General features: G+C 44.1%; 1 protein-coding gene and 1 pseudogene across 2 annotated transcripts in view; both read left to right on the top strand.

Annotated features, from left to right (window-relative positions):
* Positions 1-5,659: 5,659 nt before the first annotated feature.
* Rnf10 (ring finger protein 10) overlaps positions 5,660-21,006 on the top strand; it is a 33,488-nt gene continuing 18,141 nt past the window's right edge. For both annotated transcript variants that reach the window (XM_027416040.2, XM_027416039.2), the window contains exons 1-2: positions 5,660-6,257; positions 18,655-18,851. In XM_027416040.2, coding sequence (XP_027271841.1) covers positions 6,101-6,257; positions 18,655-18,851 — 354 coding nt within the window. In that variant the 5' untranslated portion in view covers positions 5,660-6,100. The remainder of the gene's footprint in view (positions 6,258-18,654; positions 18,852-21,006) is intronic.
* LOC113835678 lies at positions 15,249-15,364 on the top strand (annotated as a pseudogene).

The raw sequence follows: 21,006 nt of genomic DNA, 5'->3' as shown, positions 1-21,006 counted from the left end.
TATTTCCATCCTGCCCACCAGTACCTCTGCACCCCAAGAGCCAGGGGCTCTGGCTGAAATTGAGGCAATGTTGTATGTACTTAAAAGACCAAGACTACGTGATCAAAAAAAAAAAAAAAAAGACATAATTATGTATTCAATTATATGTAATATATTTTTAAATTATTTATTTTTATTTTATGTACAATGGTGTTTTGCCTATTGTATGTCTGTGTGAGGGTATCAGATCTTGGAGCTATAGACAGTTATGAGCTGTCATGTGGGTGCTGGGAATTGAATCCAGGTCCTCTGCTTTTATCCACTGAGCCATCTCTCCAGCCCCCGTAATATATTTTACATATGTGCTTGTGTGTCTATGAGGGTATGTGTGTATGTGCTTTCAGGTGCCTGTGGAGCCCAGAGGCATCCAATATCTTTGGTGCTGTGGTTGTAGGCAGGTGAGCCTACTGAACTGGGTGCTGGTGATCGAACTCCTGGGTTCTGCCTAAGTGATATGCATCATAACAGGTGAGCCATCTCTCCAGTACCTTAATCATTTTTTAAATCTGGAACTAGTTTACATAGTCCAGAGTGGACGTGAAGTCATAAGATTCCTGGTTCAGTTTCATCCTGAGGGCTAAGAACTCACCCCTTTTTAGTGGCTTTTGGAATTGAACCCAGGTCATTGTACATGCTTGGCCAAGGTCATACCGCTGAACTATATCCTAGGATTTGTTTATTGGTTTTTTGTTTTTCAAGACAGGGTTTCTCTGTGTAATAGCTCTGGCTATCCTGGAACTCGAGTTGTAGACCAGGCTGGCCTTGAACTCACAGAGATCCACCTGCCTCTGCCTCCAGAGTACTGGGATTGCAAAGGACACCTCCTTTGGTTTATTTTAGGGCTTTTCAAATGTACTTAATTTTGTTGGTTTTTTTGTTTTTGTTTGAGACAGGGTTTCTTTGTGTAGTGCTAGCTGTTCTGGAACTCACTCTGTAGATCAGGCTGGCCTGGAACTCATAGAGATCCGCCTGCCTCTGCCTGCAAATACTAGGTCTAAAGGCGTGCGATGCCACTACTGCCTGGCATATTTGATTTTTAAAATTTCCTTATTTGTGTCTTTTTGGTGTGTGTGTATGAATGAGAGAGAGAGAGAGAGAGAGAGAGAGAGAGAGAGAGAGAGAGAGAGAGAGCAAGAGAGCACTCTTGTACTGTGTGTATGAATGAGAGAGAGAGAGAGAGCAAGAGAGCACTGTGTGCGTGTACACATGCTCACACACAGGCATGAGCATGTGTGGAGGTCAAGAGATGACCCTCAAGAGTCAGTTCTCTCTGGGTGTTGGTGGCACACACCTTTAATCGGGAGGCAGAGGCAGGCAGATCTCTGAGTTCAAGGCCAGCCTGGTCTCCAGAGCGAGTGCCAGGATAGGCTCCAAAGCTACACAGAGAAACCCTGTCTCAAAAAACCAAAAAACCAACCAACCAAACAAACAAACAAACAAAAAAGCCAGTTCTCTATGGGCTCTGAGAATTGAACTCAAATCAAAGGCTTCCACAGTAATCACTTTGACCTACAGAGTCATCTTGCCTTCTTTATCTTTCAATTTGAGATAGATTTTCGATAAATTGTGGAGGCCTTGTACTCACTTTGTCACCCTACAGGCTTTGAACTTTTATCCTTCCTGGCAGGTGAAATCAAAGGCCTGCATTACTAGGCATGGCTTCCTTTTATTTTTATTTTTTAACAGAAAGGACCATCTTGTGCAAAAGCAAGAGAAAATAGAGGCTACTGAGTTTTGCGTGAATTTCTGTTTCTGTTTTAATTCTCCCTTTAAATGTATATTTTCTGTAAACATTTCACAAGGAGAAAGCGCCAAGGATCCTAAGAAACTAATTTGAAATGAAAAGTCTCTTCCTGGTTTAATATAGCCTGACAGATGGACACCTACTGCATTGGGATTCTCTGTCCCTCTCTTTCATTTTTATGAATGACAGAAGGAAGAAATTATTCATCCAAATCCTTAGAATTCTCGTGGCTTTGTCACGTGAAATAAAGTTTCAACACGGAATTTTAGTACTCCCAGCACATCTACTTATATATAAGATTTGGGACCTTAGGATTTGGGACTATTCCTTCCTGAGCTGCTGCTGCTTCTCTCTCTCTCTCTCTCTCTCTCTCTCTCTCTCTCTCTCTCTCTCTCTCTCTGTGTGTGTGTGTGTGTGTGTGTGTGTGTGTGTGTGTGTGACTTTAAAGAGTAAAGAAAGCTGGACATGATGGTGAAGCTCTGTAATCCCAGATACTTGACCGCATTCTGAGGTAGAAAATCCCAAATTCAAGTTTAGCATTGACAACTCAGTGAGACACTATTTTAAAATAAAAAGCAGAGAAATACTGAAGTAAAGTCCTTGCCTAGCATGTCCAAGGTCCTAAGTTCAATACACAAATCTTTTACCACATACAAACAAAAGAGCAAAAGTTGGGAGATCATTGTTTGGGAGGCCAAGGCAGGAATATTAAGCATGTGAGGTCAAACAGGCCTTGGTATCAGACATCTTAGATTCCAGCATTCCAGAAGCAGAGGCAGAGGCAGGAGGATCCTCATAAGTAGATAAGTAGATCAGCCTTATCTACAGAGCAAGTTTTCTCGGAATGAGACACGACTACAAAAAGGAGCTGATGGAGGGCATTTCAGGGGAGAAAAAGGTTTATTTTTATTTTATGTGTGTGCATATTTGGCATGCATGTATATGGCATGCGTGTCTGGTGCCCTCGGAGGCCAGGAGGGGGCACCTTGACACTTGAAACTGTAACTAGGGATGGTTGGGAGCCACCAAATCTGGATGCTGGCAACCAAATCCTAACTGCAAGAGCAGCAAGTGCTCTTAAACACTGAGCCATTTGTCCAGCCCCATTGCAGGAGAATCTTTCCAAATGATACTTGTGGTCCAGTGAAATGGCTCAGAGTGTAAAGGTGCTCCCTGCCAAAAATAACAATCTGAATTCCATCCTGGCAGGAAAGAACTGACTCACACAAGTTGTCCTCTTATTGTATTTGTGAACCATGGCACATGTCCCCATACTCACACACACACACGCACACACACACACACTACATACATAAATGCAACAATCTCTACAAAAGAAAAACCCTTTTACTGGCTGTGGTGGTGCACACCTTTAATCCAGCAGCACTCAGGAGACACAAGCAGGTGGATCTTTATGAGTCTGAGGCTAGACTGGCTTATATAGAGAGTTCCAGACCAGCCAGGTCTACAAAGTGAGACCCTGTCTCAAAAAAGCCTAGGAGACTGATGAGATAGCTTAACAGATAAGAGCACTATCTGTTGTACTAGGGTACCTGGGTTCAAGTCCCAGCATCTACCTGGTGCTGTAGCTCCAGTGCTAGGATATCCAATGTCCTCTTTTGGCCTCTAGAAGCATTAGGCATGCACATGGTTCGAAGACTTACAAACTAGTAAAATACCTATGTACATAAAAATGAAATAGAAAACTGAAAATTATATTCCTATTGGTCTATATCCCACTTTAAACTGTAATTTCTTCCGCCGGGTGGTGGTGGTGCACGCCTTTAATCCCAGCACTCGGGAGGCAGAGGCAGGCAGGTCTCTGAGTTCAAGGCCAGCCTGGTCTCCAGAGCGAGTGCCAGGATAGGCTACAAAGCTACACAGAGAAACCCTGTCTCAAAACAAACAAACAAACAAAACAAATAAACTGTGATTTCTTCCATACTATATAATATCTCATATATTATATGATAATAAGGAATCAGAGAGTTTCAAATTAGAGTCTGATTCCTGATTTTTTAAAAGATTTTATTTATTTATTATGTATACAACATTCTGCTTCCATGTATATCTGCACACCAGAAGAGGTCACCAGATCTCATAATGGATGGTTGTGAGCCACCATGTGGTTGCTGGGAATTGAACTCACGGACCTTTGGAAGAGCAGTTGGTGCTCTTAACCTCTGAGCCATCTCTCCAGCCCCTGATTCCTGATTTTTGACACATCTCACCATGTATCTCTGGCCAGCCTGAAACTTAGAGCTATCTGCCTCTGCCTCAAGACGTATTTTTTTAAGACGTATTTTTTAAATGTATTTATTATATATACGGTGTTCTGCCTGCATGTATGCCTGCATGATAGAAGAGGGCACCAGATCTCATTACAGATGGTTGTGAGCCACCATGTGGTTGCTGGGAATTGAACTCAAGACCTCTGGAAGGGCAGTCAGTGCTCTTAACCTCTGAGCCATCTCTCCAGCCCCTCAAGATGTATTTTTACTATTTATAAGTTATGTGTATGTGTGTATTCTTGTGTTGGGTCTCTGCACATGAAATGCAGGGGCCTCTACAGACTACAAGAGGGCATTGGATCCCCTGGAGCTGGAGTTCCAAGTGGCTGGGAGGTGCCTGACTTGGTAAGAACTCAGGCTTTCTGGAGAACAGGGCAGTCCCTTAGCCACTGAGCCATCTCTCCAGCCCCTGATCCATGCATTGTTATCCTTTTCCCCCATGATAGTGGGAATCAAACCCAGAGTTTTGCCCATGCAAGTACCCTCCCACTATTGTGTATTGTATTGTCTTTCTCTCTTATATGCCATGTGGTCTCACTACATAGAACAGACTAGCCTTACATTCTATATTTCCTGTTTTGGTTTCTTGAGTATTGGGACTACAGGCATGTGTCAAGCTGGCTGTCATCCGTACACAATTGCTAAAATTCCACTAATCAGCTCCTGATTGTGTGCATGGGCCCTGGATTTGATCCCTAACACCATTTAAAAAAAGAAATGGTGTTCTTCTGTGTGTCACATGTCCTCCAGCAGGCAGCATTTCTAAGAAGTCCTCTTGTACCCACTCCCAACTGTTGGTGCTTTTCTATTGGAACCTCTGCCTAGCTAGCATATCCTTAACTGTGTCACCTTGTTTCTTTCTTACTGATTTTTACATATGAATGTGTCATGCATGCATTGTGAATGTTTTCACACATTTGGTGTTCTGAGGCTGGTGCTGGTGTCTTCCTCCATGACTCTACACATTCTTTACTGAATCGGCGTCTCTAGGTGGACTGGCCATTTCAGCTAGTCTGGCTAGCCAGTCCGCTCTGGGGATTTCCTCATCTCTGCCTCCTGTGTACTAGAATCGCAGATGGGCCATCACACTCCACTTGGCTTTGTAAAATTTTTTGTGTATGAGTGTTTTACCTTTATATATATCTGTGCAGTTGCAGACATCCATACACCTTAAATACACACACACACACACACACACACACACACACACACACACACACACACACACACACACACACACACACACACACACACACACACAAAGAGGCAGGAAAACGTGTGAATTTGAAGGCAGCCTGGTTCACATAATGCGTTCTGGTCCAGTTAGGGCTAGTGAAACACTGTCTCAAAAAGAAGGGAGGAGGGAAGAAGTGATGGAAGGAAGAAATAAAAGGAGAGAGAGAAAAGGCATCGGTAAGATGAAGTCTTAAAGCTGTCTGTCCCTTAAGGATATGGAAGGGAGTCATTACAGGACCCGGATGTAGGCGAAAACTACAACTCCCAGAATGCACCACGGCCACCCGGCGACTATATAAATAGTCCATCCGGGTTCTTGGAGATGCTGTTTGGCGACTCGTCGCCATTCCCGGAGCACCTCGGCCTCGGCCCAGAGGCGAGTGTCGGTCGCTGTGTCGGAGACTCCGGTCCCCGGCACCGAGACAGCCAGCCCTCTCTCCTGCCCCGCGGCGGGAGAGCGTGTCCGGCCGGCCGGCCGGCGGGGCTCGCGACCCTCCCGCACTCCCCCTTCCCCCGCAGCCTCCGCCCCGCCAGGCCCGGCCCGGACCTCCGAGCCCCGGCTTCCTCCTCCTCCTCCTCCTCTCCGGTCACCGCCGCCGCTGGGCCCAAAGCCCCACCTGTCGCTTCTCCTTCCATTTTGAGAAGCTGAGGAAGGAAACAAGGAAAAATGTCGCCATGAAGGCCGAGAACCGCTGCCGCCGCCGACCCCCGCCGGCCCTGAACGCCATGAGCCTGGGTCCCCGCCGCGCCCGCTCCGCTCCGACCGCCGTCGCCGCCGAGGCCCCCTTTGATGCCGCAGAGCTCCCCCAGCGCCGCCGCCACCGCCTCCGACATGGACAAGAACAGCGGCTCCAACAGCTCCTCCGCCTCCTCGGGCAGCAGCAAAGGGCAACAGCCGCCCCGCTCCGCCTCGGCGGGGCCGGCCGGCGAGTCTAAACCCAAGAGCGGTAAGAGCCGGCGGAGGTCGGGTCTGCGGGTCACTTGGGGACAAACGACCCTCGCTGCTCCTTCCCCTTCCCCTGGCCGTGAGGCCCAGTATTTACGATTAAGCTGATCTGCGCTGCGCGGTTAATTTAGGCCCTTGCATTCATATTCAGAACAGCTGCTTGAAGTAGGCGCTATTCTTAGCCCCATTTTACAGATGAGGAATCCGAGATTTGGAAACGGTTAATAAGGTCATCCAGGTAACAAAAACCTCACTGCAGGCCTTAAGACCTGGTTTGTGTGACTCATCAGTCCACGCTCTAAAACCACTGAGTTTAATGTTGGATTAGCTAATTGGGTAGCGTTCAAGTTTAAATAAAAGAGGGTGAGGCCCGAGGATTTTTTTTTCAGACTTAAATCTGGCACCAGATCTGCTCGGCTGTTTAAACAGGACTCATCTTGGAATGGCGTTGCCCGATGTGATGGTAAAACGTGCAGCGTCTGCACTCAGTCTTTTTAGGTCCAGTCCTTGAATTTGCCTTACCTGTAAAAGAGGAGGTAATGCACCATTAAGTAAATGAGCTAAGTATTTAGAATGCTTGACAACTATTTGCACCAAAAATATTGATGCCTATAGTTTTTTTTTTTTTTTTCTGGGTTACAGGTGTGTGTGTGTGTGTTATGGGTGTTTTGATTTCACGAGGGAAGATGTCACGGGTGCAGTCACGCCTAGTATTAAACATAGCGTAATGATAAGTTACTGATCATGCACTTAAATGGATCCTTCACAAAGCACTGCACTGAGCTCTTATCTCTTATCACTATTCTAATCGTTTATCTTGTCTAGCAAGGTGGAGCTGTTCCTTTTGAGAGAATAAACTGAGTCTGTAGGTTGTTAGAAATTGCCAGAATCCCGAGTCCAGCTTTCTCCATCTTGTTTCAGAGCTATGTACAAATCCTTGTTCTCTTTACACTTCCATCATATTGGCTGTAATAGCAACGTGGGTTTTTTTTGTTTGTTGTTTTTGAGATTGTAATTTAATTCCAATGTTTCTCTTTCCTCCCTCCAAAGCTCCCCATATACCCAGGCTCCATATCCTTCAAATTCATGGCTTCTTTTTATTAGTTGTTTTTGCACGCATGTATGTTTTTTGTATGTATGTATATGCATATATATGTATGTATGCATGCATGCATTTTTGTTTGGCAAAAATGCCAAACTAAGTGGGGAGAGGTGTCTCAACCCTAAACAAAGAACTACAGGCAACTTAGGAAAGCTAGGAATGGACGAGGTGATCTTCCGCAGGGAAAAGCATAGCAGTTGTGGTTGTCAGTGCTCAGCCCTGGGAAAGGTAAGGGCAAGTAACATGATATGGACTCAGCAGTGTGTTTTTGTGAGAATAGGTGTGTGTGTGACTGAGAGGGGACTTTTGGAGGTAACAGTCTGAGTCAAAAAGCTGGAAGACTAGCTGAACTAGTCATAGGTGGGTGGTGTGGGTCAGTGGTAGAGCGCTTGCTTTGCTTCCAGTATGCAAGGCCCTGGGATCGATCCTTTCCACCCCTCCAAGAGAAGAGCATTAAAACACCCACCCACCAAGTTTATAAGGCTTACTGACTTTGAGAGTTTTTTATGTTCAGGGTGTGACAAACTCCTTTACCAGGTAGGTAAATCTGAGAACTTGTAGAAATTGCCTGTGGAGACCCAGTTGATATACCAGTGCTTTAAATGTCTAATCAGGAGTTAGTTGACTTCAGGCCAAGTCAGGAGTTACTTAAACTATTTCAGGAGTTTTCCCGCATGTGTAGCTTTATCATAAATCTTTCTTCTTGACTGTTGTTAGAATTGGGCCGGGCGTTGGTGGCATACACCTTTAATCCCAGCACTCGGGAAGCAGAGGCAGGCGGATCTCTGTGATTTTGAGGACAGCTTGGTCTCCAGAGCGAGTGCCAGGATAGGCTCCAAAGCTACACAGAGAAACCCTGTCTCAAAAAACAAAAAACAAACAAACAAAAAAAAATTGGTTTAGAGAGGTCTGAGTGTTTCTCAGATTGATGGCTTTAGCTTTGCATCCTGCTTGTAGATGTAATGTTAGCTTTGGTTCTCCAAGGATTCTCATCTAATGTTTTAGGGTCCTATTTAGGTCAGTCAAATACATTCATGCATGAGTCAGCTGCAGTAAATGCTTTGTTTAGTGAGCAGTAGGCCAAAGCTTGTGACTGACCGACCAAACAAAATAACAAGACAGGAGAGAGAGTTCACTGCTGTACAGGTGGAAAGAACTAGCTTCTTCCTCTCCCACACAAAAACATCGTGTGCACACGTGATTATAATGAATTATTAAAAATTGAAAAGCTAGAGAGCTGATGTATTTAAGGCATTTTACCATATCCTTGGCTTTGATGTTAGTTCCTATAGAGTAGAATGTTGGAATTACCCAACAGTGTGGTACCCAGTGTTGTAGCTTGATCTTAATAAATAATTGTCAGTGTTAACATTTCAGGCAGAATTGTGTGTGATGAATGGTAATTGTCCTGGGCATTCTGCCTTTGTCCTTTTTAATTTTTATTTTAAAGACAGCCTTACTAAGTAGGCCAGGCTTGCCTAGAACTAACTCTCCAGTCTGCTTGACTGCCTCCCAGGTGCTGGTGTCATTCTGTTTTCTTACGGTTAAATACTTATATAAAACACATTTAAAACACTTGTGAACTGAAGATTTCAGCTGGATGTAGTGGCTCATACCTGTAATCCCAGTGCTCAGTGCTCAGTTGATGGAGAAGGACCTCCTCAAATCAAGGCCAGTCTGGGCTGAGCACGGAATGCCAGGTTGCTTGGGCTACGGAGCGGGAGACTTCTGCTTCAAGCAACAAATAAAATAGTTTGTTTATTTGGCCCTGGCTATCCTGGGATGCACTCAGTAAATCAGGCTGGTCTTGAACTCAAGGATCTGCCCATATTGTTGTTTGAGACAGGGTCTCTCTGCCTCAGAAGTGCTGTGTCACCATACCTGCCATCCTTTTTGTTTTAGTCTGGGTCATACTGTGCAGCTGAGGCTAACCTCAGACTCTCCTCCTTCCTCAGCCTAGAATTGCTGGGATCACAGGCACTTTTCACCCTGCCCAGCTGGAATTCTTGTTTGTTTTGTTTTTCGAGACAGGGTTTCTCTGTAGCTTTAGATCCTGTCCTGGAACTCACTCTATAGACCATACTGGCCTCAAACTCACAGAAATCCGCCTGCCTTTGCCTCCTGAGCACTGGATTAAAGGCGGGCGTCACCACCACCACCACCACCCCACCAGCTGAAATATTTTTGAGTAACACATGTTCTACAGTTTGACTTTAAATTTTAGGCAATATTTAGTTATGTACATTTTTGCTGGAGAGGAAAATAAAGTCAGTCAATATCCTATTTTAGTCTCCCTTTTTATTTATTACTATCTCATGTATAAGAGGGACATTTATTCACTGGAAACTTAGGTCTCAGGTTCTCAAGCGTATTGTGTGGGTGTCTTTTACCACTGGGCTACTTCACCAGCCCTTTTTTTTATTTAAAAAAAAAAAAATTTTTTGTTTGGGATAGGTGGTCAGATTTGGAGGCAAGAACCTTGACCAGCTGGAATTAAAGGCAAGTACAACCTCAGGGCCCTAGTTTTTATCTCTAGAAACATCAAAGACCTTAATAAAAGCAACCACAAAAATCTGAATGAAGCAGGGGCTGGAGAGATAGCTCAGTGGGTACTTACTGCTTCTACAGAAGACTTGAGTGGGGTTCTCAGCCTTACAGTGTTCTGGCCTCCACAATCAAAAACCAACATATGTTGTACAACCATTCATGCAAGCAAAATGCCTATATACACATAAAAAAATTGCTACAGGTGGTGATGCCTTTAATCCCAGCACTTGGGAGGCAGAGGCAGGCAGATCTTTGAGTTCTACACTAGCCTTATCTACAGAACAAGTTCTGGGACAGCCAGGGCTAAATAAAGAAACCTGGTCTCGAAACACCAAACCAAAGAAACAAATTGCAAACTGTAAATGAAACTTGAGTGTGGTGGGCACAGCCTGTAATTGCAGCACTCACTGGCTGAAACACCATGACTTTGATGCCATACTAGGCTAATGAGCGAATTCTAGGGCAGCCTGGTTACAAGGTAAAACCCTTCAAGCAAAATGAGAAACACTGCTGCTGAGAACACTCCTGCTGAAGCCAGTGTTGAGAACTGATGCAGTGACTTGGAGATGTGCGCTGAGCAGAGGGTAGTTTTAGGAGTATTTCAGAGGCTGACTCACTGTTAAATTTCAGAGGCCTGACTTGGAATGAGAAGTATGAAATGAAAGATATAGTGTCACTTTCTTTTGCCAGTACAATAACAAGACAAGACAAACAAACAAAAAAGCAAAAAACCAAATTACATTCTGCCTGGACCTCTCTGATCCTCCATCCTCCTGCCTCCACCTTCCAAGTTCTGGGACCTAGGTGAGCAACAGTACCACTGGCTTAGTTTTTCAATATTCAGTTCCTTTTCTGTCTCTCTCTCTTGTCCCATATAAAAGCACTCTTTGGTATCTATAAGCACTGTAAGTTGTAAGTGGTCATTTGCTTTCTAACTACATGAGTGTACTTGGTAGTTTTCCTGTGTTCCTGTGGCTAACTTGCATTGGCTCTTCACTGGTATGCTAATAGGTAACTAATAGGTCTTTCTGTTCACAGCCTTGGCCTTGGCTAATTGCTTCATATACTTAGAGAACATCCCTTTTCTGGCTATAGTTCTACAGCTTTTATTCCAGTAGGACTGAAACTGTGGTTAGAACAGTTTACCAGCGACTGTCCCAACAGTTGAGCTCAGAGAGAGGAAGTTTAGGGAGCAGGGATGCCACATAGAAAGGAAAAATTGAGAGGCGAGAGCGGTCCGGGGTTCATAGGCAAACTATAAGCCCTGTCCAGGAGCCCTGCTCTTGTTCCTCCCCTTAAGCAGAAGGTGCTGCCGTGGAGGTTAAGGGAAGGTCGGGTATTATGAAGCAGTTATTTTGAGGTTGACAGTGTCAGTGTCCTCACTGACATTCTTCTTGTTATCTGGGATCAGAAGCTGGGTCATTAGGTAATCTGACTTGACTGTCTGTCCCCTCACAGCTGGGGTTGAAGGTGTGAGGACACCCAGCCTGCTGTGTGGGTGCTTGGTACTGGCATTTCAGCTCCAGTACTTTTGACCTCTCAAGCCATTTCCTCAGCCTCCAGTGGGTGCTGCTGACGAGGGTGATTGTGTCTATTATTAGTATAGTAGGCTTTTCTAATCATAGCAACTGTGTGCTGCTACTATAGAAAATAATGTCTTAGGTGTGTTTTCTCCAGTCTTCTGATTTTCTGAGGAAGTAGGGAACAGTGTTAGCTCTGTTTATACACATACAGAAATGAGAGTTGAAGTGTGGCAGTGATAGCAGGTAGCTCGCTGGCGCACAGCACATGCTGTCTTCCACATACTGATGCACTCTCTTCTTTTCATTCAGAATTTCTCATTTCAGTAGGATCTGATTCGTTGTCAGTTGAGTGTGTAACCAAGGCCATATGTTGCTGCTTTGGAGATGCTTGTCCACTACTGTGGATGATGGTTAAGCAACTTGCTTGATGAACCAGCAGCAGAAACTTCCTGCCTAGTGTTCTGATAGAGGTTGTGCCACCTGTTAGAACTAGACCTAGAAATGCTGATGATTTTAAGCATCTGTGAAGAACTGTGACCCCAATTGGGTAAGGGGGCAGAGGACAGGTGGAAGTAGGTCTGCTGTCACCTGACAGGGACTTTCCCATTTGGGGAAACAAGGAACAGGGCACTGGATTAAAGTTTTAGGTCTCTTGTTTGTTGATTCTGAGATTCTGAGTTTACACCATCTAATTAATAGTTTTGTCAGTGAGGGACTATGTCTTGATAATATTTCTTGGCAGTTCTCAGCTCTGGTTATATGTCAGGCTCTCTGAAGACCTTTATACAAGTAAGGATGAGGGGCCTTTTCCTTCCAGTTTTTTCAGCGCCTCCACCCCATCCCCCAGAGTCTTGCTGTTCAGTCCTGGCTAGCCTCGAATGCTAAAACTGAGTTTGTAGCCAACCAAGCAGGCCTTAGGCTTTTGACCTCCTGGCTGTAGCCTTCTGAGTAGCTGAGATCACAGGCCTGTGTTGCCAGGCCCATCTTTCGTGGCCTCTCCCTCTTACCTCTTTCCTTCTTTCTTTCTTTCTTTCTTTCTTTCTTTCTTTCTTTCTTTCTTTCTTAGACTTGGCATTGTTGTATAGTTTCCTTGAACTCTCATTTCATCTTTATCCTCCTGCCTTTAGTCTCCTGAGAACTGTAATGCCTGGCAGTGTTCATCATTTTAAAACTCCCAGTGACCCTGATAGCTGGAATTGGGAGCTACAATTCTGAAGTTTAAAACTCGGTTAGAAAGCAAAATAACAAAAATGAAAAGAAAAAAAAAATGGAGGAGACCCAAAACCAAAAATGTTTTCTTCTGGGAGCATGGCTTGTTTTCCAGAATCTAAAGTGGATCGATCCTCTTGTTTGTTCTGAGAGGAGGGTAGTTCCTCCCTGAGTTGTTCACCAATGTGTCCTGGCAAGTGGTCTACAAAACATCTCAAAAATAGGGCTGTGTGTTTTATCTTTGGGTCCCAGGCAGGACAGTACCATCAATCCTCAGCTACCTGCCACCTGGGTTTAGCGATAAGAGCCTGTTTGTTTCTCACTTGAGATGTCTCCCTTGAGGCTGTGAGGTGTTTGGAAGACAAGAGAAGGGAGTTGATTTTAGGGCCTGAAATCATGAGTCCTTGTGTGGTCAGTTGTTGTAATTTGGTTTAGAAATAAGCAGTTGGCTCTGTCACAGGGTGGCTCCTGAGTATTAGGAAACCGTTTCCCTGATAGTGTGGTAATGAATGAAGAAATAACACTCTCACTGAGTGTCAGTTTACCCCAAGTTTCTCATTCAAATCTATGCAAACCATGAGGTAGCTTTCTTAAATAGGATCCCCACCCTCTGTTCTATGTGCTGGAGATCAAACCTAGGGCCTTGTGCATGCTAGGCAGACACTACCATGATCTACATTTGATGGGAACTTCTGTTTCTTGAAAGCAGCAGTTAAGAGTCATGCTCTGTCAGCCTCAGATAAGGAGGTTTAGGGAATATGTTTTCTTTGGGTTTTTTTTTTTTTTTTTTTTTCCTGAGGCTGGAGAGAGGTCTCTGCAGTTCAGAGCATTCTATATTCTTCCAGAGGATTCGGGTTCAATTCCCAGCAACTTCTTGGCAGCTTATATCTGTTAGTAACTCCAGTTTCTGTAAATCCATCACCCTGTTCTGGCCTCCCTGGGCAGCAGGCATACGTGTGGTACACAGACACATTTGTTTTGGAGACGTCTCACTGGTAGTCTAGATTCCAGTCCTCTGCCTCTCAAGTACCAGGGTTACAGGCGTGCCACAACAGGTGGTGGCTGAAGTTCTGATTTCTGTTTGCTATCACCGGTGCTGTGCTTGTTGCTAGCTGAAGAGGTAGAAGTCCCTGTGCATGCTAGACAAGTGCTGTATCACTGAGCAGCACTCCAGCCCCAATTCCAACTTTTAAATTGTGGTTAATCTTTGTAAGGAGTGTGCTTGGCTTGGCAGTCTTCGTGATGACCTGACCTGTTCTACTTACTGCTTCCTTGCTTTCTTGGCTGTGGCTGGTTAGGTTTGGAGTGGCTGGTGTGTCTGTCATTCTTCCTATGAGATGTGGTTGCTTTCAAAATTAGGATTTATGGGCTGGCAAGATGGATGTCTCAGTAGGTAAAGATGCTTACCGCCAAGCCTGACCACCTAAGTTTTATCAGTCCCTGGGACTACATGGTAAAAGGAGAAAACTGACTTCAGCAAGTTGTCCTTTGACCTGCACATGCATGCTGTGGTACACACACTCACACTCACTACTCTCACGCACACTTAACACCTCACTGAATAAATATAGTTAAATTAGGATTCAAATTTTTCTTAGATTTATTTAGCCTGCCATACAATAAGCTTGTGTATGTAGAAATAGTTTCTTTTAAGTTAAAAAACTACTCAGGTGGTAGTTGAGTATGGTTGCTTGTGCCTGTAGTTCCAGAAGGATTGCCTTGGGTTTGAGGCCAGCCTGAGTTACAGTATAGTGGGTTCTAGGCTAGCTTGAACTATAGAGTGAGATCCTCTGTTAAAACAGCAGTACTTTTTTTTTTTTTTTAGATTTTTATTTATTTATTATGTATACAACAATCTGCTTCCATGTATATCTGCACACCAGAAGAAGGCACCAGATCTCATTACAGATGGTTGTGAGCCACCTTGTGGTTGCTGGGAATTGAACTCAGGACCTCTGGAAGAGCAGTCGGTGCTCTTAACCTCTGAGCCATCTCTCCAGCCCAAAACAGCAGTACTTTTGTATTGGAGTCAGTCTTTAGGGTGAGTCTTGAGTGTAGGAACCTCCTAAAAGCTCATCAGGTTGCTTGTGTGGGCCAAAGTTCCAGTGATAATGAAGTTCCTGAATCACTCACCTTTATTATTATTTTTAATTAATTTTTATTTAAATTAAAACAACCTTATTTTACATACCAATCTCAGGTCCCTCTTCCTCCTATCTTCCTGTTCCCCCTTCCAGCCCACCCCCGCATCCACTCCTCAGGGAGAGTGAGACTTCCCATGAGGGAATCATCAAAGTCTGTCACATCATTTGGGGCAGGACCTAGGCCCTGTATCTAGGCTGAGAGAGTATCCCTCCATAGGGAATAGGCTCCCAAAGCCCCATTCATGCACTAGGGATAAATACTGGTTCTACTGCCTCGAGCCCCATAAACTGCCCAGGCTCCCCAACTGACCTGTTTGTTCCTATGCTGGTTCCCCCCAGCTGTCAGTCTGGAGTCCCTGAGCAGGTCAGCTGTTTTTGTGGGTTTCCCCAGTATGGTCTTGACCCCTTTGCTCATCACTCCTCCCTTTCTACAACTGGATTCCAGGAGTTCGGCTCAGTGCTTTGCTGTCTCTTCTCTGCCTTTTGGCTAAGATCAAATGTAGTATCTATTCTTATTTATTATTTTTAAAAAGTTGTCTAAGCAGACAAATTACAGATGTATCAATAGCTGGATGTATTTTCTTTACAGGTATGTTTCTTTTAATTTTTTTTTCAGGTATGTTTTTTTTAAGTGTATGTATATGTGTATTTTGAGACAAAGTGTCATACTCTAGCCCAGGCTGGCCTTGAGGTGCTGATTCTGCATTTCCCAAGTGCTGGAGTCCTAGACTAGTGCTAGGATTGAACGTGTGCATTACCAAATCCATTTTTTTGTTTGTTTGTTTGTCCCGTCCCCCCCCCTCCCCACAGGGTTTCTCTGTGTAGCCCTGACTGTTCTGGAACTAGCTCTGTAGACTAGGCTGGCCTTAAACCTCAAAGATTCACCTGCTTCTGCCTCCCTAGTGCTGGGGTTAAAGGCCTGTACCACACCACCCAGCTCAGTTATATATTTTTAAAACAATTTTTTTTATTTTTCGGTGTACAGTCTTTTTGTTTTTCCTGTGTGTGTGTCTTTGAACCATATGAGTGCCTGGTGCTCAGGGGGACAGAGGAGGATGCCAGATACCCCGGAACTGGAATGCTTCAGCCCCTGAGGCATCTCTCCAGCCCCAAGTTACATATTTTAACATAAGCAAAATGAAGTTATATTTGGAGAAGGGAGTCAAAGTCCTCCGTTTCTGAGGCTCATGCTGGAATGCCTTGCCATCCTCTTAGGGGAGAGTCTGAGCATCCCCAGCATTAGCTGGGCTAAAGGATGTGTGCCTACATCTCAGCTACTCAGGAGCCTGAGCTGGGACTCAGAGCTGTTCAGTGCATAACTATCTCAAAGAAAAAGAAAATTCCCACCCTTTTTTGAGTGAGGGACTTACTATGTAGCTGTGTAGCCCTGGTTGACATGTAACTGTCTATTGGCTGCCTCTTCCTTCAGAGTGCCCGGGGTGCAACCATGTGCAGCTAAGTTTTTCCTTTCCTCTTTAATTCTTCTTTAATTACTACTCATATTTACATATCCATTCCCTGCCCTTAATCAGATTTCCACATTGCAATAGGATGACAGTGTGATTTTGGGGCCTTTCTGTTTATTTTTATGAGGTAGTTTTGTATGTGTTTTAATTTTACATTTTTATTTAGTTATATGGTTCTTTTTCTGCCTTTTTTATTTTGATAAAGTCTCATTGGCTATCCTCACTTTATTTTTTTGAGGCTGTATCTCTCACTGAACCCGGAGGTTGCCTTTTTGGTTAAACTTGCTGTCCATCAAGCCCTGGACTGCAGTTGCCTCTGTCTCCCCTTGAGCTAGAGTTGCACACTGCTGCGTCTAGCTCTTATGTGGGCCCTGGGCTCCGCACAAGAGCTTCATGCTTGTAGATCAGACACTTTATATTCAACTGAACCTCTTGCTCCACCTCCCCCCTTTTTTTTTAAGCTGGTAAACTTGACATCTGTAGTGTAGTGCCTTGTTTTTTACTCTTGGCTTTTTGAAGGGCCCACCACCCAGCTCCCAAATAAATCACACACAGTCTTATTATTGTTTATGAATCCCTGGCCTTAGCTTGGCTTGTTTCTTGCCAGTTTTCCTTATTTTAAATTATTCTATCTACCTTTTGCCTTTGTGTTTTTCCTGTTCTTGCACTTTTGTAAATCTGTTACTATGAGGCTGGTTGGATGTGTGACTGACTGGCTCCTGGCACCCTCTTGTTCTCTTTCTCCTTCTATTTGTCCTGTCTGCCAGCCCCACCTATCCTTTCTCCTGCCTCTATATCGGCCGTTCAGCTCTTTATTAGGACCACCAGGTGTTTTAGACAGGTACAGTAACACAGTTTCACAAAGTTAAACAAATGCAGCATAAACAAAAGTCACACACCTTAAAATAATACTCTACCACATACTGACCCAGGTTTTTTGTTAAATTCCATTAGCAATTTGTGCATACTGGCAACAAAATTCCTGAGGTTTATCCTCTTAGTAAGAAAAGAAAAAACAGGGCAGCCAGGCTGAGTGGTACACAACCATAATCCTAGCACTTGGGAGGTAGAGGCAGGAGAATTGGGTCCCTTGTCATTCTTACATGTAGAGTGAGTTTGAGGCCAGCCTGGAGCTATGTGAGAATATAGATTGTCAGCAACACAAAAGTATTTGTTGCTAATTAGAGAAAACTCCAAATAAAATCAGAAATCATTTATCCTTGCATTTGAACAAAGTTGGTTCAGGTTGTTATTGTAGTTACAGGATGTAGTGAGCTTGATGTTCTCTTTTATGTTGCTGTAGGGTATAAGTCTATTGTCATTAATTTCTATAATGTAACTTTAGGATATGCAAAGGGTTTTCATGGTTGTACTTTATAAGTACATTCCACTTTGACTATTTGACATGACCATATAGACCTCTTTATAAAAAAGCTCCAGTACTATTATATTAAACTAGCAGAATTTAGGCACTGCCAAACATATTGATTACATCATCCTATTAATTAGTTCATGGTAGGCGGCTGTGTAGCCATTCACTGTGCTTTTGAAAAGTAGTAACTTTTAAAAAATGTATGTGAATGTTTGCATTTATATGTGTGCACCATATTCATGCCTGGTGCCCACAGTCAGAAGACGGCATCCCTTGGAACTGGAGTTACAGACAGTTGTGATCCATCATGTGAATTTGGGAACTGAAGTTGGGTGACCAATCTCTCCAGATCCCAACTTTCGAGACGTAGTCTCGTATAGCTCAGGCTGACTTTGAACATCTATTTCCTGCCTCTACTTCGTAAGTGCTAGGTTTATAAGGTGTGCCACAGCTCTTGGCTGTTTTGTTCTTTGCTTTTACATGTGTGTGGTATATACAAGTGTATAAGCTTGTTTATATGTATGCACCGGTGTGAAGTTGATGTCAAGTGTCTTCCTTGATCACTCATTTATTTTTTATTTTTTTAAAGATTTTATTTATTTATTATGTCTTCTGCCTGCTGCCAGCAGAGGGCACCAGATCTCATTCAAGGTGGTTGTGAGCCACCATGTGGTTGCTGGGAATTGAACTCAGGACCTCTGGAAGAGCAGTCAGTGCTCTTAACTGCTGAGCCATCTCTCCAGCTCCGGTCACTCATTTATAAATTATTATTTGTTTATGGATTGAGGCAGGGCCCCTCTCACTGAACCTGGAACTTGCTGATTTCTGCTTAGTACAGAATGGCTGTTCTGAAACCAAACTAATACCCTGCCTCACTGTGGTTGGTTTTCTTCAGAGCACCAGTGCTCTGGTGGGAGTGTAGCATTTTAGAGGCTGTGGAAAGCCTGTTCCATTTCTCCTTATTTAATAGATATAACTGTGCTGAAAGATAGACAGAAAGACATAAAACTTACTACTATTTCTTTTTGCTTTCAGATGGAAAGAACTCAAATGGATCCAAGCGTTACAATCGCAAGCGTGAACCTTCCTACCCCAAAAATGAAAATTTTAGCAACCAGTCCCGTCGCTCCAATTCACAGAAAAGCAAAACTTTTAACAAGATGCCCCCTCAGAGGGGCGGTGGCAGCAGCAAACCCTTTAGCTCTTCTTCTAATGGTGGAAGACGAGATGAGGTATGGAGCCGAGAATGACCGTCGGAGCCTTGTTTTGGTTCAGCCTTTCTCTCTGAAGAGTGAGAGTTAGAGCAGACATCCAGGCTGTCCTGAGCAGCTGAGGGTTAGCCAGACCTGGAACCTTACCTCCTTTCCTCCTCTAGGGGGTATGAACACCCGGGGGGGTAGAGACTTCATAGTCATGGTTGAGATGAGTGAGACAGCAGATGTGTACTGAGCCTTTACAGTCACTGTTGTGTTTTATGTACCCTTTTGAGGACCTAAGTACTAACCATCACTGTAGAGATGTTTTATCTTGAAGAGTAAAAAGCTGATATCCTTAGTCTCAGACATCTGTCTTTAGGAGTCCTTAGATTTGTCTTAGATAGGTTCTTGATATGAAGGGTGTTGTGGTTGCTGGATTTAGGAAGCAATATAAGTACTGATGGAGAAGAAACTAGTTCAGTGTCCTGTTGTTTTCTGTCTATACTGTGTAGTCATTACAGTACAAGGCAGATTTACAAGCAGATGTACTTGTAAAAGGATTACTTACTTATAGGGAATTGTGCCAAGAACAACTGAGGAGTTGGAAGCACAGCATTAAACAGTATTCACTGTCTTTGTCCTCTAGGGGCTAATTCTCTAGTCTGGCGTGTCAAATAACCAGTATGTTATATACCTGATGGTAAGTGCTTATCTGATTAAACAGTGTAAATGGGAGAGAAAGGGAAAGAACATGATAAAGTGCTGCTGGAGGAATTCTTGTCCTGTAGATACTTTATTTTATTTTTAGAGAGGTCTCACTGTATAGCCCAGTCTGCTGTAGCATTCTGAGTGCTGAGATCACAGGCCTGTGCCTGCTGTGCCAAGCTGCAGAAGTAGATTTGAGAGAGATCTGAATGAAGCAAAGGAACAAACACTGCTAGAATTTAAAACTGCTAAGGAGGTCACACACTGATTCTGAACAGGAAGGAACCAGACACGGAGCACAAATGAGAAGGGGCAAAGAACTGAGAGCCAATGAGAGATGCTTGTCACTTTGCACAAGTACTGCTGTTGAGTAAGACTAGCATAACAAAATGTGAAGGTCGGTCAGTAGGTCATTAGCCTTGAGTCATTTTGGTGGAATGATGACAGAAATGTGGTTGGCCTAGAGTTGACGGAGAGTGGGAAGAAGAAATGGCAGCATGGGCAGTTGCTTGCTGTTTGTGCTGTAAAGGGAAGTAGAGCGCTGAGGTGGTGGTTTGAGAAGGTGAGGGGAGCTGGAGAGGGAAGGGTTAGCTCACAACCCCCTGTAACATGCCCACAGACAGACTCAAACACATACACGTAATTTTAAGAACTGATAATGAGGTCTTGTTTCTTGTTTTGAGGTAGGGTCTCACTTGTGTAGTCGTGGAACTCTGTGTAAACCAGGCTGGCTTGAACTCACATAGATCCAACTACATACTGGAATTCACTTATTCATTCATTGATTCATTTTGAGGCAGTGTCTCACTATGTAGCTTTGGTTGACCTGTAACTTGCATGTAGACCAGGCTAGCCTGAAACTTTAAGAGGTCTTGCCTGCCTCCTGAGTACTGGGATTACAGATGTGCACCACCACAACTTGCTTAGTAAAACCTCCATAAATATTAAAAAGAAAGTGTCATTGCAGGAGAGATTTTCTAGTTAGTGCCAGGATAGTTACAGCATCCCTCTCCTAATGAGAGGGAAAATGACACCTGGGAAATAAATGGTGGCGTGCTGCACAGTGCCCCTGACTTGGTGAGCTATAGAAGAGCCAGCAGTAAGAGTTCTGCTGATTCAGCCATGGTAACAAGAGGGCTTGGCAGCAGGCTGTGGTCTTAACTCATGGTGCTTCTTTTCTCAAGTGTCAGGTTTTGTGACCTGGGGTAGGGGTAAAGAATTGTTGGAATTAAGCAGGTGTGGAAGCACATGCCTCTAATTCCAGTGTACAGAGATAAGAGACAGGTGGACTGAGGTCTATAACGTGAGTTCCAAGCAAGTCAGGCTACATAGTGAGAGCCTGTCTCAACCACAAACAATCCCACAAAAATTGTGAGCATAGTGAGTTCCTGGTTCAAATGATACTCAGATACGACAGTGAAGAGATTTGTTTGTCAAAAGCATGGTCTGAACTGTAGAGCAGGAATGCAAGCTGCAGGCTTGCCGT

This window comes from Cricetulus griseus, chromosome 4 (assembly GCF_003668045.3).
Source record: "Cricetulus griseus strain 17A/GY chromosome 4, alternate assembly CriGri-PICRH-1.0, whole genome shotgun sequence".
Lineage (NCBI taxonomy): Eukaryota > Metazoa > Chordata > Mammalia > Rodentia > Cricetidae > Cricetulus > Cricetulus griseus.
This window is presented reverse-complemented; position numbering and strand designations above follow the sequence as displayed.